This window comes from Oncorhynchus gorbuscha, linkage group LG01, assembly GCF_021184085.1.
Source record: "Oncorhynchus gorbuscha isolate QuinsamMale2020 ecotype Even-year linkage group LG01, OgorEven_v1.0, whole genome shotgun sequence".
Lineage (NCBI taxonomy): Eukaryota > Metazoa > Chordata > Actinopteri > Salmoniformes > Salmonidae > Oncorhynchus > Oncorhynchus gorbuscha.
This window is the reverse complement of record NC_060173.1, coordinates 115,757,725-115,773,965: the sequence shown is the minus strand read 5'-3', so window position 1 is coordinate 115,773,965 and position 16,241 is coordinate 115,757,725. Positions and strand designations below refer to the sequence as shown.

General features: G+C 46.8%; 1 protein-coding gene across 1 annotated transcript in view; it reads right to left on the bottom strand.

Moving 5' to 3' along the window:
* The window catches only part of cfap65 (cilia and flagella associated protein 65), a 77,273-nt gene extending 68,194 nt beyond the window's left edge, over positions 1-9,079 (bottom strand). Inside the window, exons 1-4 of the mRNA XM_046293552.1 lie at positions 8,944-9,079; positions 7,479-7,663; positions 3,311-3,413; positions 2,225-2,391 (exon numbers count right to left, since the gene is read on the bottom strand). Of these exons, the coding sequence (XP_046149508.1) occupies positions 2,225-2,391; positions 3,311-3,413; positions 7,479-7,663; positions 8,944-9,018 (530 nt within the window). The 5' untranslated portion in view covers positions 9,019-9,079. The remainder of the gene's footprint in view (positions 1-2,224; positions 2,392-3,310; positions 3,414-7,478; positions 7,664-8,943) is intronic.
* Between the last annotated feature and the right edge of the window lie 7,162 nt (positions 9,080-16,241).

Sequence of the window (16,241 nt, the reverse complement as noted above, 5' to 3'; positions counted from 1 at the left end):
CGGTTGGAAGCCGGAAAAGCAGCCCAAAAAAATGATTGGGGGGAGGCTAGAAGGGAGAATAGTTATGCCAGGTAGGAGACCTGCGCAAACTCCCTGTGCTCACCGTTGGGCTAGAGACCGGGCAGGCACCGTGTTATGCTATGGAGCGCACGGTGTTTCCAGTGCGGGTGCAGAGCCAGGTGCGGCACATACCAGCCCTTCCTATTGGCCGGGCTAGAATGGGCATCGAGCCAGTTAAGCTTGGGCAGGCTCGGTGCTTAAGAGCTCCAGTGCGCCTGCACGGTCCGGTCTATCCAGAGCCACCTCTACACACCAGTCCTCCGGTAGCAGCTCCCCGCACCAGGCTTCCTGTGCGTGTCCTCGATCCAGTACCACCAGTTCCAGCACCATGCACCAGGCCTCCAGTGCGCCTCGCCTGTTAAGCGCAGCCAGCACTTTTCTCCTCTCCTGCGCTGTCGGAGTCTCCCGCCTGTTTAGCGCAGCCAGAGCCTTTCTCCTCTCCTGCGCTGCCGGAGTCTCCCGTCTGCCCAGCGCCGCCAGTGCTCCCAGTCTGCCCAGCGCCGCCAGTGCTCCCAGTCTGCCCAGCGCCGCCAGTCTGCCCAGCGCCGCCAGTGCTCCCAGTCTGCCCAGCGCCGCCAGTGCTCCCAGTCTGCCCAGCGCCGCCAGTGCTCCCAGTCTGCCCAGCGCCGCCAGTGCCGCCAGTCAGCCCAGCGCCGCCAGACAACCAGTCTCTTCCAGATCTGCCAGACAACCAGTCTCTTCCAGATCTGCCCGACAACCAGTCTCTTCCAGATCTGCCAGCCAGCCAGGATTTACCGGAGCCTACTACCTGCCTGAGCTTCATCTCAGTACTGGGCTTCCTCTCAGTACTGGGCTTCCTCTCAGTACTGGGCTTCCTCTCAGTACTGGGCTTCCCCTCAGTCCTGGGCTTCCCCTCAGTCCCGGGCTGCTTCTGTCCCGAGCTGCCCCTCTGTCCCGAGCTGCCCCTCTGTCCCGAGCTGCCCCTCTGTCCCGAGATGCCCCTCTGTCCTGAGATGTCCCTCTGTCCTGAGATGTCCCTCTGTCCTGAGATGCCCCTCTGTCCCGAGCTGCCCCTCTGTCCCGAGCAGCCCCTCTGTCCCGAGCTGCTCCTCTGTCCCGAGCTGCTCCTCAGTTCAGTGGGGTTCTGGGTGAGGACTATTAGGCCATGGTCGGCGGAGAAGGTGGATTATCCCAGGACGCGAAGGGAAGGAAATAGGACATTAATGGAGTGGAGTCCACGTCCCGAGCCAGAACCGCCACCATGGACAGACGCCCACCCGGACCCTCCCTATGCTCTTGAGGTGCGTCCGGGAGTCCGCACCTTAGGGGGGGGGGGTTCTGTCACGCCTTGGTCATTGTATTTTGTGTTTTGTTATATGTTTGGGTAGGCCAGGGTGTGACATGGGTTTATATGTTGTGTTTCGTATTGGGGTTTGTATTATTTGGGATCGCGGCTGATTAGGGGTGTGGTATAGGCTTGGCTGCCTGAGGCGATTCTCAATTAGTCAGGTGCTTATCGTTGTCTCTGATTGGGAACCGTATTTAGGCAGCCTGAGTTTCGCTTTGTATTTCGTGGGTGTTTGTACCTGTCTCTGTGTTGTAGTCACCAGATAGGCTGTAATTAGTTTCACGTTCCGTTCTGTTGTTTTTGTATTTAGATTCAGTTATTTCATGTACCGCGATTCCTTCATTAAAGTCATGAATAACCTACACGCTGCATTTCGGTCCGACTCTCTTTTTTCAACAGACGAACGCCGTTACACAACCTACCTTTAACCACTATTAACCAACCTACCTACAAGCAGTATTAACCAGCTCTAACCAATATTAACCAACATATCTCTAACCAATATTAACCAGCATACCTTTAACCGCTATTAACCAACCTATCTATAACCAATATTAACCAGCCTATCTCTAACCACTATTAACCAGCCTAACTATAACCACTATTAACCAACCCATCTCTAACCACTATTAACCAACCCATCTCTAACCACTATTAACCAACCTATCTCTAACCAATATTAACCAACCCATCTCTAACCACTATTAACCAGCCTATCTCTAACCACTATTAACCAACCCATCTCTAACCACTATTAACCAACCCATCTCTAACCACTATCAACCAACCCATCTCTAACCAATATTAACCAGCCTAATTATAACCGCTGCTGTGATAATAGTGAGTGTAGCTTGCCTGGCGTTGCGGAACATGAAGACGGTCTGTGATTGGTGGAGAACAGCACAGGGGGGTAGGAGGACAGACTCGGGTACGTCCAGAGCATGGTGAGGTATGGTCGCCCTCAGAGACACCTGGAACAACCCATCTTTACTGTGGAACTCTATGGTGTCCTGGTACTCACACTGCTCAACACACAACAGACACACGTTATTACCAGGCCAGTGTCCAGTCTGGATTATACATGTGTTATTACCAGGCCAGTGTCCAGTCTGGATTATAGATGTTATTACCAGGCCAGTGTCCAGTCTGGATTATAGATGTGTTATTACCAGGCCAGTGTCCAGTCTGGATTATAGATGTTATTACCAGGCCAGTGTCCAGTCTGGATTATACATGTTATTACCAGGCCAGTGTCCAGTCTGGATTATACATGTGTTATTACCAGGCCAGTGTCCAGTCTGGATTATAGATGTTATTACCAGGCCAGTGTCCAGTCTGGATTATAGATGTGTTATTACCAGGCCAGTGTCCAGTCTGGATTATAGATGTTATTACCAGGCCAGTGTCCAGTCTGGATTATACATGTTATTACCAGGCCAGTGTCCAGTCTGGATTATACATGTGTTATTACCAGGCCAGTGTCCAGTCTGGATTATAGATGTTATTACCAGGCCAGTGTCCAGTCTGGATTATAGATGTTATTACCAGGCCAGTGTCCAGTCTGGATTATACATGTTATTACCAGGCCAGTGTCCAGTCTGGATTATAGATGTTATTACCAGGCCAGTGTCCAGTCTGGATTATAGATGTGTTATTAACCAGGACCCCAAGTCACGAGCTCTGCTGGTCGGTACTGCTTAGAAACCTAGTTGTGCCAAAAGCCCTGCTCTGCCCTCAAACCAATCACGAGCCGGCAGGCTACAAGTAGGCTCTCTCAGGCAGGATGAAAATGACTACATAGACCACGATCCTTAGCAAATTCGATCCTGCGTCAAATTCAAATAGTTCCGGCTTCATGCGCCATCGACAGTTTTCCATAGGAATACGTGGATGGCGTCAGCGCTGTCAGTACCCACTGGTGTTAATGTCTGTGGATATTACCCTATCAAGGGGGCGGAAGGTAACAGGAAGAGAAAAAGACGTTCCAGGACTCAGAGTGATGATCTGAGGAAACAGGGTGGTGAAGAACTTTGACGCAGGAGGCCTGGGAAAAAAACAAACAAAATGTTACTACACATTATGATGTTTCATCAAACATCCAGGAAGATGATACAGTGCCTTTAGGGGAAAGTACTCCGACTCCCTCGACTTTTCCCACATTTTGTTAGGTTACAACCTTATTCTAAAATGGATTCAATTGATTCAATTTTTTTCATCAACACCCCATAATGACAAAGCAAAAACACGTTTTTTTGGAAACTACATTTCCATAAGTATTCAGACCCTTTACTCTGTACTTTGTTGAAGCACCTTTGGCAAGAGATTACAGCCTCAAGTCCTCATGGGTAGGACGCTACAAGCTTGGTACACCTGTATTTGTGGAGTTTCTCCCATTCCTAATAATATAATAATAATATATGCCATTTAGCAGACGCTTTTATCCAAAGCGACTTACAGTCATGTGTGCATACATTCTACGTATGGGTGGTCCCGGGGATCGAACCCACTACCCTGGCGTTACAAGCGCCATGCTCTACCAACTGAGCTACAGAAGGACCACATTCCTCTCTGCAGATCCTCTCAAGCTCTGTCAGGTTGGATGGGGAGCGTTGCTGCCCAGCTATTTTCAGGTCTCTCCAGAGATGTTTGATCGGGTTCAAGTCCGGGCTCTGACTGGGCCACTCAAGGACATTCAGAGACTTGTCCTGAAGCCACTCCTGCATTGTCTTGGCTGTGTGCTTAGGGTTGTTGTCCTGTTGGAAGGTGAACCTTCACCCCAGTCTGAGGTCCTGAGCACTGGAGCAGGCTTTCATCAAGAATCTCTCTGTACTTTGCTCCGCTCATCTTTCCCTCAATCCTGACTAGTCTCCCAGTCCCTGCCGCTGAAAAACATCCCCACAGCATGATGCTGCCACCACCATGCTTCACCGTAGGGATGGTACCAATTTTCCTCCAGACATGACGCTTGGGATTCAGGCCAAATAGTTCAATCTTGGTTTCATCAGACCAGAGAATATTGTGTCTCATGGTCTGAGTCTTTAGGATTCTCTACCTCCTCTTTATCCCCCTCATTCTCTACCTCCTCTTTATCCCCCTCATTCTCTACCTCCTCTTTATCCCCCTCATTCTCTACCTCCTCTTTATCCCCCTCATTCTCTACCTCCTCTTTATCCCCCTCATTCTCTACCTCCTCTTTATCCCCCTCATTCTCTACCTCCTCTTTACCCCCTCATTCTCTACCTCCTCTTTACCCCCTTCATTCTCTACCTCCTCTTTATCCCCCTCATTCTCTACCTCCTCTTTATCCCCCTCATTCTCTACCTCCTCTTTATCCCCCTCATTCTCTACCTCCTCTTTACCCCCTCATTCTCTACCTCCTCTTTACCCCCTTCATTCTCTACCTCCTCTTTACCCCCTCATTCTCTACCTCTTCTTTGTCCTCCTCATTCTCTACCTCCTCTTTATCCCCCTCATTCTCTACCTCCTCTTTATCCCCTTCATTCTCTACCTCCTATTTATCCCCTTCACTCTCTACCTCTTTACCCCCCATTCTCTACCTCCTCTTTATCCCCCTCATTCTCTACCTCCTCTTTACCCCCCATTCTCTACCTCTTTATCCCCTTCATTCTCTACCTCCTCTTTACCCCCTCATTCTCTACCTCTTCTTTGTCCTCCTCATTCTCTACCTCCTCTTTATCCCCCTCATTCTCTACCTCCTCTTTATCCCCTTCATTCTCTACCTCCTCTTTATCCCCCTCATTCTCTACCTCCTCTTTATCCCCCTCATTCTCTACCTCCTCTTTACCCCCTTCATTCTCTACCTCCTCTTTACCCCCTCATTCTCTACCTCTTCTTTACCTCCTCATTCTCTACCTCCTCTTTTTTAATGATAATGAGTTGGTCATTTAGTATACTGTGAACGATAATGGGTTGGTCATTTAGTATACTGTGAACGATAATGGGTTGGTCATTTAGTATACTGTGTATGATAATGAGCTTGTCATTTAGTATACTGTGTATGATAATGGGCTGTCATTTAGTATACTGTGTATGATAATGGGCTGTCATTTAGTATACTCTGTATGATAATGGACTGTCATTTAGTATACTGTGAACGATAATGAGTTGGTCATTTAGTATACTGTGTATGATAATGGGCTGTCATTTAGTCTCTAGCCTAAAGGGAAAGGGGGAAACGTGTTATAAACGTCCAGAGAACTTTTAGAAACGTCCAGAGAACGTGTTATAAAGGTCCAGAGAACGTGTTATAAAGGTCCAGGGAACGTGCTATAAAAGGTCCAGGGAATGTGCTATAAAGGTCCAGAGAACGTGTTATAAAGGTCCAGAGAATGTGTTATAAACGTCCAGAGAACGTGTTATAAAGGTCCAGAGAACGTGTTATAAACGTCCAGAGAACCTGCTATAAACGTCCAGAGAACGTGCTATAAAGGTCCAGAGAACGTGCTATAAACGTCCAGAGAACGTGCTATAAACGTCCAGAGAACTTTTAGAAACGTCCAGAGAACTTTTAGAACTGTACAGAGAACGTGTTATAAACGTCCAGAGAACGTGTTCTAAAAGTTCTCTGGACAATTCTAAAAGTTCTCTGGACCTTTATAATTGTCCAGAGAACTTTTAGAAACGTCCAGAGAACGTGTTATAAAGGTCCAGAGAACGTGTTATAAAGGTCCAGAGAACTTGCTATAAAGGTCCAGAGAACGTGCTATAAAGGTCCAGAGAACGTGCTATAAAGGTCCAGAGAACGGGCTATAAAGGTCCAGAGAACGGGCTATAAAGGTCCAGAGAACGTTTTATAAAGGTCCAGAGAACGTGCTATAAAGGTCCAGAGAACGTGCTATAAAGGTCCAGAGAACGTGCTATAAACGTCCAGAGAACGTGCTATAAAGGTCCAGAGAACGTGCTATAAACGTCCAGAGAACGTGCTATAAACGTCCAGAGAACTTTTAGAAACGTCCAGAGAACTTTTAGAACTGTACAGAGAACGTGTTATAAACATCCAGAGAACGTGTTATAAAGGTCCAGAGAACTTTTAGAATTGTCCAGAGAACTTTTAGAAACGTCCAGAGAACGTGTTATAAAGGTCCAGAGAACGTGTTATAAAGGTCCAGAGAACTTGCTATAAAGGTCTAGAGAACGTGCTATAAAGGTCCAGAGAATGTGCTATAAAGGTCCAGAGAACGTGCTATAAAGGTCCAGAGAACGTTTTATAAAGGTCCAGAGAACGTGCTATAAAGGTCCAGAGAACGTGCTATGAAGGTCCAGAGAACGTTTTATAAAGGTCCAGAGAACGTGCTATAAAGGTCCAGAGAACGTGTTATAAAGGTCCAGAGAACGTTTTATAAAGGTCCAGAGAACGTGCTATAAAGGTCCACGGAACGTGTTATAAAGGTCCAGAGAACATGTTATAAAGGTCCAGAGAACATGTTATAAAGGTCCAGAGAACGTGCTATAAACGTCCAGAGAACGTGTTATATTAATCCTGTAACCACGTGGAATTAACCCTGTTTCCATGCGGAATTAACCCTGTAACCACGCGGAATTAACCCTGTCACCACGCGGAATTAACCCTGTAACCACGCGGAATTAACCCTGTCACCACGCGGAATTAACCCTGTCACCACGCGGAATTAATCCTGTCACCACTGGGAATTAATCCTGTCACCACGCGGAATTAATCCTGTCACCACGCGGAATTAATCCTGTCACCACGCGGAATTAATCCTGTCACCACGCGGAATTAACCCTGTCACCACGCGGAATTAACCCTGTCACCACGCGGAATTAATCCTGTAACCATGCGGAATTAACCCTGTAACCATGCGGAATTAACCCTGTAACCATGCGGAATTAACCCTGTAAACACGCAGAATTAACCCTGTAACTACACAGAATTAATGCATCTAAAAAAATAATGTTCATCATAACATGTTACATTTCTAAGAGAAACTCTGAAATCCTGCTGAGCATGTAGTGTACTACATCTGGCTCTGGCCCTACGGGTCTCTAGCCAAAAGAAGTGCACTACATAGGGAATAGGGTGCCACTTCAGATCCAACTCTAGAGGAATAATCCCCGACACCAGACTCACCTGAAACGTAGTTTCTGAAGTTTACTATGGATGTTCTTCAGCAGCAGGGTCTTCGTGAACTCCCCTCCCAGCTCCCAGTCCTCCCACTTCAGCTCTTCCCAGGTCTCTACCCCGAGGAAGCAGCAACGCTGGGAGGGCATCTTCCTCTGGGCATCCCCAGACCGCTGCAGGGTTAGGCCTGGGCGCTGGGGGCACAGAGAGGGAGACACTGAGACAAATGGACTAAAGATAACTGCAGACATTACACTACAATAACTCAGTAAAATGGGGATCTCCTGGCAAGAGGTAAAAGCCCACGGCAGAATAAGAGTGACTTGGATGCCATACACAGGGGGGCCAACTATAAAGATTGGGAAGGAGTGTCCCTACCTGCTGTGTGTGCATATTGCCACCAGAGGGAGCTGTTTGACTAGCTGTAAATCTGACTCATTGGCTATCAATTAATTTAAAAAACAAATATGGTATTAAGAGCAACTAATTGCTCTTAAACTAATTTAGGGGCGGCAGGTAGTCTAGTGGTTAGAGTGTAGGGGCGGCAGGTAGTCTAGTGGTTAGAGTGTAGGGGCTGCAGGTAGCCTAGTGGTTAGAGTGTAGAGGAGGCAGGTAGCCTAGTAGTTAGAGTGTAGAGGAGGCAGGTAGCCTAGTGGTTAGAGTGTAGGGGCTGCAGGTAGCCTAGTAGTTAGAGTGTAGGGGTGGCAGGTAGTCTAGTGGTTAGAGTGTAGGGGGGGGGCAGGGTAGCCTAGTGGTTAGAGTGTAGAGGAGGCAGGTAGCCTAGTGGTTAGAGTGTAGGGGTGGCAGGTAGCCTAGTGGTTAGAGTGTAGGGGGGGCAGGGTAGCCTAGTGGTTAGAGTGTAGGGGTGGCAGGTAGCCTAGTGGTTAGAGTGTAGGGGGGGCAGGGTAGCCTAGTGGTTAGAGTGTAGGGACGGCAGGGTAGCCTAGTGGTTAGAGTGTAGAGGTGGCAGGTAGCCTAGTGGTTAGAGTGTAGGGACGGCAGGGTAGCCTAGTGGTTAGAGTGTAGAGGTGGCAGGTAGCCTAGTGGTTAGAGTGTAGAGGTGGCAGGTAGCCTAGTGGTTAGAGTGTAGGGACGGCAGGTACCCTAGTGGTTAGAGTGTAGGGACGGCAGGTAGCCTAGTGGTTAGAGTGTAGGGACGGCAGGTAGCCTAGTGGTTAGAGTGTAGGGGCGGCAGGTAACCTAGTGGTTAGAGTGTAGGGGGGGGCAGGGTAGCCTAGTGGTTAGAGCGTTGGGCCAGTAAGCGAAAGGTTGCAAGTTCAAACCCCCGAGTTGACATGGTACAAATCTGTCGTTCTGCCCCTGAACAAGTCAGTTAACCCACTGTTCCTAGACTACCTGGTTCCCAGGCTGACATTGTAAATAAGATGTTGTTCTTAACTGACTTCGCTAGTTAAATAACATTTAAAAAAATGTATTACCACAATAGTTGAATGAAGGTTTTATTACTTCCTACCTTTTCATCTTTACCACGGGTGGCTGTCCAGAGGAGGCCAGAGCTTAGAGGGTTCCCTGGAACCTCAGCCAACATCTCTGGGGAATAAAAGGTATAATGACCAGAGCTTAGAGGGTTCCCTGGAACCTCAGCCAACATCTCTGGGGAAGAAAAGGTATAATGACCAGAGCTTAGAGGGTTCCCTGGAACCTCAGCCAACATCTCTGGGGAAGAAAAGGTATAATGACCAGAGCTTAGAGGGTTCCCTGGAACCTCAGCCAACATCTCTGGGGAATAAAAGGTATAATGACCAGAGCTTAGAGGGTTCCCTGGAACCTCAGCCAACATCTCTGGGGAATAAAAGGTATAATGACCAGAGCTTAGAGGGTTCCCTGGAACCTCAGCCAACATCTCTGGGGAATAAAAGGTATAATGACCAGAGCTTAGAGGGTTCCCTGGAACCTCAGCCAACATCTCTGGGGAAGAAAAGGTATAATGACCAGAGCTTAGAGGGTTCCCTGGAACCTCAGCCAACATCTCTGGGGAAGAAAAGGTATAATGACCAGAGCTTAGAGGGTTCCCTGGGGTGGGGAGGGGAGGGGTGGGGAGGCAAATCGGCATGGGGGTGGGGTGGGGTGGCAAATCGGCATGATGGTGGGGTGGGGAGGCAAATCGGCATGAGGGTGGGGTGGGGAGGCAAATCGGCATGAGGGTGGGGTGGGGAGGCAAATCGGCATGAGGGTGGGGTGGGGTGGGGAGGCAAATCGGCATGAGGGTGGGGTGGGGTGGGGAGGCAAATCGGCATGAGGTGGGGTGGGGTGGGGAGGCAAATCGGCATGAGGGTGGGGTGGGGAGGCAAATCGGCATGAGGGTGGGGTGGGGAGGCAAATCGGCATGAGGGTGGGGAGGCAAATCGGCATGAGGGTGGGGTGGGGAGGCAAATCGGCATGAGGGTGGGGTGGGGAGGCAAATCGGCATGAGGGTGGGGTGGGGAGGCAAATCGCATGAGGGTGGGGTGGGGAGGCAAATCGGCATGAGGGTGGGGTGGGGTGGGGAGGCAAATCAGCATGAGGGTGGGGGGTGGGGTGGGGTGGGGAGGCAAATCGGCATGAGGGTGGGGTGGGGAGGCAAATTGGCATGAGGGTGGGGGGAATAAACTGTAGGAGTGTTTCATGTTATCTATGCAGTCAACAGTCTGTCCACATTTCAATAACTAATGACTGTAATTTGCTGATTGGTCAAACCACAAGGTGTTTTACAGCGTAATGCTGCCGATGGTACAAAACAAACTAATTGTTGACAAACACCCAAGACGATAGTATTTGTATATTTCCGTCCCCAAGCTTGTCAGCTAGACAAAATAGCAGCACATAACCCCCCCCCCATCAGTACATTTGTAAACATGACAAAACTTCTATTCGATCAAATAAGCCTCAAGTAATTTGACAATCTCTAATAGACCTCCATGCCAAAAAGGGCTTATCTCACACAGGCAGATGATTTTTGGCCAGAGTAAATAACTGTAGTGTTGAAAACCGGATGCATCCGATTGTTGATATTAGTGCCACGTTCACAACTGGGAAATCTCAAGACTTTCGACTTCAGTGTGTTCAAGACAACTGGGAACTAGGGGGGAAACGGTAATCCGATTTATAATTCCAAATTGGATTACCTTTCAAACCCCCCCAGTCGGAGCTTGTTTTTTTCCGGACATCTTTCTTGAGCTCCGGTCTTTCCGACCTGAATATCACGGGAGTCATGACTTTTCCCGAGTTCCCGGTTGTCTTGAAAGCACCATATGAGTGAACTGTGGGGGCGAGGATATACTGAATTACGGATATAACCTTATACGAGCTGACCTGATATAATGTAAATTAATTTAGCATGGTTCGAACGAGGCTAAAACATACGCTTGGTGGCCACCCGGTTTAGTCGTCCGGATGAGCTCTTCCCAATTTACTATGTTGACGCTTATGGATAGAAACTTCAGACAAATGTTTGAACTTTTCTGCCGAAATTTGGACTTTGTGTGTTCAGAATCATTCCGTTTTTTTTATCGGAGTAATTGTTCGTTTATATATATATATATATTGTTTTAAAAACATGTGCCAATAGACGTTAATACCGTAGCTGTCGCCCTGGTATTATAATATCGACACTATCTAATTGCTTCCCTCTCCTTACTGCGGTAAACGGGACTGAAAGACCGTGGACTGTATCACCGTGACCAATATTAGGTTACAAGTTATCAGGCTCGGTACGCTACTCGACATAACAATCCAATAGGAAGGAACAAATTAGACACGGTGACCTATAACCTACAAGTTATTTCGACCTCGCCCATTGAAATAAATATCACTTTACTTTTACAAGTTTTAACTAGTGCCATGCTGCTTTTATTGCCAGCTATCCAACATAAACTAGCTGGGAAGGGCTCATCGGGACGACTGACTCCAGTTGCGCAACATCCTGTCTGTAGTTCGTCAATTTGGCCACTAAGATTGAGATGGGCGAATGCAGCATTCAAAACAACTGGGAAATCTACAACTTTCGACTTCCGGTGCGTTCAAGACAACTGGGAAACTCACTTTTTTTATTTTTAAACGAGCTCCGACTGGGAAAGATCGTTTTTAAACGGTTGTCCAATTCGGAACTACAAGTAAGAGTTCCGTATTTCCAACCTAAAGATCACTGAAATCATGATTTGTGACCTCGTTTTTATCCGACTTCCCAGTGGTCTTGAAAGCACCATAACCTCAAAGCTTAGCTAACGTTAGGAAGTAAGAATCGAACAACTAGCTACATATGTGATTGAGAATTACAGTCATTTTGCTCGTCGTGTTATCTTAAATATCACACTGCCTTACCTCATTCAAATGTAATACTATGAAATAAACATCAGTTTAGACATTTCATTCACTATTTATCCAGTGCTAAGAACAACAGTAGTCATCCATGCTCCAGTTTCCATAGAAATAATTGTTTCTGTCTCTATGGTAACGAAGGCAAATGGAGAGGGACAATTTTCATTCGTTTACGACACGCGTTAGTCGTTTTTTTAGCACAGTTTCTGCTGCGGGTCATACGGAATCTCTGATACATAGGCATTTGCAGGTCTTCATATAGACACAGCCTATTTATTTATTTTTATTTATTTATTTCACCTTTATTTAACCAGGTCGCAATTGCGACCTGGCCAAGATAAAGCAAAGCAGTTCGACAGATACAAGGACACAGAGTTACACATGGAGTAAAACAAACATACAGTCAATAATACAGTATAAACAAGTCTATATACGATGTGAGCAAATGAGGTGAGATAAGGGAGGTAAAGGCAAAAAAGGCCATGGTGGCAAAGTAAATACAATATATCAAGTAAAACACTGGAATGGTAGATTTGCAGTGGAAGAAAGTGCAATGTAGAGATAGAAATAATGGGGTGCAAAGGAGCAAAATAAATGAAATAAATACAGTAGGGAAAGTGGTAGTTGTTTGGGCTAAATTATAGGTGGGCTATGTACAGGTGCAGTAATCTGTGAGCTGCTCTGACAGTTGGTGCTTAAAGCTAGTGAGGGAGATAAGTGTTTCCAGTTTCAGAGATTGTTGTAGTTCGTTCCAGTCATTCCAGGCAGCAGAGAACTGGAAGGACAGAGAGATATACCTGCTGGAGCGCGTGCTACAGGTGGGTGATGCTATGGTGACCATAATAGATATAAGGGATAGGGGTATAGATAAAGGTATATAGGTGCAATTGAAAAAAAGTCAACTTTCCTTATGTATTGAGGGAAAAAATATATATATGAATGAGTTGACAACTCATGACCTCCATATGTGAGGAAAAACAAGGAAAGCATTCAATCTCATATGTATATACTGTACTCTATACTGTACTCTATACTGTACTCTATACTGTACTCTATACTGTACTCTATACTGTACTCTATACTGTACTCTATACCATCTACTGCATCTTGCCTATGCCGTTCTGTACCATCACTCATTCAAATATTTTGTTATGTACATATTCTCATTCATTCCTTTACACTTCTGTGTATAAGGTAGTTGTTGTGAAATTGTTAGGTTAGATTAGTTATATATTACTGCATTGTCGGAACTAGAAGCACAAGCATTTCGCTACACTCGCATTAGCATCTGCTAACCATGTGTATGTGACAAACAAAATTGGATTTGATTTGATGTGGAGCTATTCAGCTTCAGTGTGCTTTCATTTAATCACTGGGGAACATTTACAGTATACCTGGCTTTTACAGTATATTAACAAATCACTGGGGAACATTTACAGTATACCTGGCTTTTACAGTATATTAACAAATCACTGGGGAACATTTACAGTATACGTGGCTTTTACAGTATATTAACAAATCACTGGGATACATCCCAAATGGTACTCTATTCCTAGTAGTGAACCCTATTCCTAGTAGTGTACCCTATTCCTAGTAGTGTACCCTATTCCTAGTAGTGTACCCTATTCCTAGTAGTGAACCCTATTCCTAGTAGTGTACCCTATTCCTAGTAGTGTACCCTATTCCTAGTAGTGTACCCTATTCCTAGTAGTGTACCCTATTCCTAGTAGTGAACCCTATTCCTAGTAGTGAACCCTATTCCTAGTAGTGAACCCTATTCCTAGTAGTGTACCCTATTCCTAGTAGTGTACCCTATTCCTAGTAGTGAACCCTATTCCTAGTAGTGTCCTAGTAGTGTACCCTATTCCTAGTAGTGTACCCTATTCCTAGTAGTGTACCCTATTCCTAGTAGTGAACCCTATTCCTAGTAGTGTACCCTATTCCTAGTAGTGCACTCTATTCCTAGTAGTGCACTCTATTCCTAGTAGTGCACTCTATTCCTAGTAGTGTACCCTATTCCTAGTAGTGTCCTAGTAGTGTACCCTATTCCTAGTAGTGTACCCTATTCCTAGTAGTGTACCCTATTCCTAGTAGTGCACTCTATTCCTAGTAGTGTCCTAGTAGTGTACCCTATTCCTAGTAGTGTACCCTATTCCTAGTAGTGTACCCTATTCCTAGTAGTGTACCCTATTCCTAGTAGTGTCCTAGTAGTGTACCCTATTCCTAGTAGTGTACCCTATTCCTAGTAGTGAACCCTATTCCTAGTAGTGCACTCTATTCCTAGTAGTGAACCCTATTCCTAGTAGTGTACCCTATTCCTAGTAGTGTACCCTATTCCTAGTAGTGCACTCTATTCCTAGTAGTGTACCCTATTCCTAGTAGTGCACTCTATTCCTAGTAGTGAACCCTATTCCTAGTAGTGCACTCTATTCCTAGTAGTGTCCTAGTAGTGTACCCTATTCCTAGTAGTGTACCCTATTCCTAGTAGTGAACCCTATTCCTAGTAGTGTACCCTATTCCTGTCATGCAGGTGAAAGAGGACCCAAAAGCGACTTGGCGAAAACAGAGTCTTTAATCCAGTAAAGTAAATACAAACAAAAAACACAACTTTCACTCGAAATGACGAGGACAAACTGGAGACTCGATCTTGAACAGCAGGTGAACAGCAGGTTGCCTCGGGAAGGCACTTGAACCAGACAGACTCAGACACCTGCTCACCACGCAGCATCTGAGGAAAACATGACACGACAGGGCGATACACAAACACAGCACGGTGAATTCTAGACAAGGAACCGACAGGACAGGAACGGAACACAAAGGAAGAAATAGGGACTCTAATCAGGGAAAAGGATCGGGAACAGGTGTGGGAAGACTAAATGATTGATTAGGGGAATAGGAACAGCTGGGAGCAGGAACGGAACGATAGAGAGAAGAGAGAGCGAGAGAGTGAGAGAGGGAGGGGGAGAGAGAGGGATAGAAAGAGGGAAAGAACCTAATAAGACCAGCAGAGGGAAACGAATAGAATGGGAAGCACAGGGACAAGACAAGATAATAAATGACAAAACATGACAGTACCCCCCCACTCACCGAGCGCCTCCTGGCGCACTCGAGGAGGAATCCTGGCGGCAACGGAGGAAATCATCAATGAGTGAACGGTCCAGCACGTCCCGAGACGGAACCCAACTCCTCTCCTCAGGACCGTAACCCTCCCAATCCACTAAGTATTGGTGACCCCGTCCCCGAGAACGCATGTCCATGATCTTATGTACCTTGTAAATAGGTGCGCTCTCGACAAGGACGGGAGGGGGGGAGGGAAGACGAACGGGGGTGCGAAGAAAGGGCTTAACCTGTCTTTCAATTCCCCAGACTGTTAACCCGACAACACGCCCATAAGGAAGAATCCCCTCGGGATCAGTAGAAGCCACAGAAGAACTAAACAGACGGGATAAGGCATCAGGCTTGGTGTTCTTGCTACCCGGACGGTAAGAAATCACAAACTCGAAACGAGCGAAAAACAACGCCCAACGAGCTTGACGGGCATTAAGTCGTTTGGCAGAACGGATGTACTCAAGGTTCTTATGGTCTGTCCAAACGACAAAAGGAACGGTCGCCCCCTCCAACCACTGTCGCCATTCGCCTAGGGCTAAGCGGATGGCGAGCAGTTCACGGTTACCCACATCATAGTTGCGCTCAGATGGCGACAGGCGATGAGAAAAATAAGCGCAAGGATGAACCTTATCGTCAGACTGGAAGCGCTGGGATAGAATGGCTCCCACGCCTACCTCTGAAGCGTCAACCTCGACAATGAATTGTCTAGTGACGTCAGGAGTAACGAGGATAGGAGCGGACGTAAAACGTTCTTTTAGAAGATCAAAAGCTCCCTGGGCGGAACCGGACCACTTAAAACACGTCTTGACAGAAGTAAGAGCTGTGAGAGGGGCAGCAACTTGACCGAAATTACGAATGAAACGCCGATAGAAATTAGCGAAACCTAAAAAGCGCTGCAACTCGACACGTGACCTTGGAACGGGCCAATCACTGACAGCTTGGACCTTAGCGGAATCCATCTGAATGCCTTCAGCGGAAATAACGGAACCGAGAAAAGTAACGGAGGAGACATGAAAAGAGCACTTCTCAGCCTTTACGTAGAGACAATTCTCTAAAAGGCGCTGTAGAACACGTCGAACGTGCTGAACATGAATCTCGAGTGACGGAGAAAAAATCAGGATATCGTCAAGATAGACAAAAACAAAGATGTTCAGCATGTCTCTCAGAACATCATTAACTAATGCCTGAAAAACAGCTGGCGCATTGGCGAGACCAAACGGCAGAACCCGGTACTCAAAATGCCCTAACGGAGTGTTAAACGCCGTTTTCCACTCGTCCCCCTCTCTGATGCGCACGAGATGGTAAGCGTTACGAAGGTCCAACTTAGTAAAGCACCTGGCTCCCTGC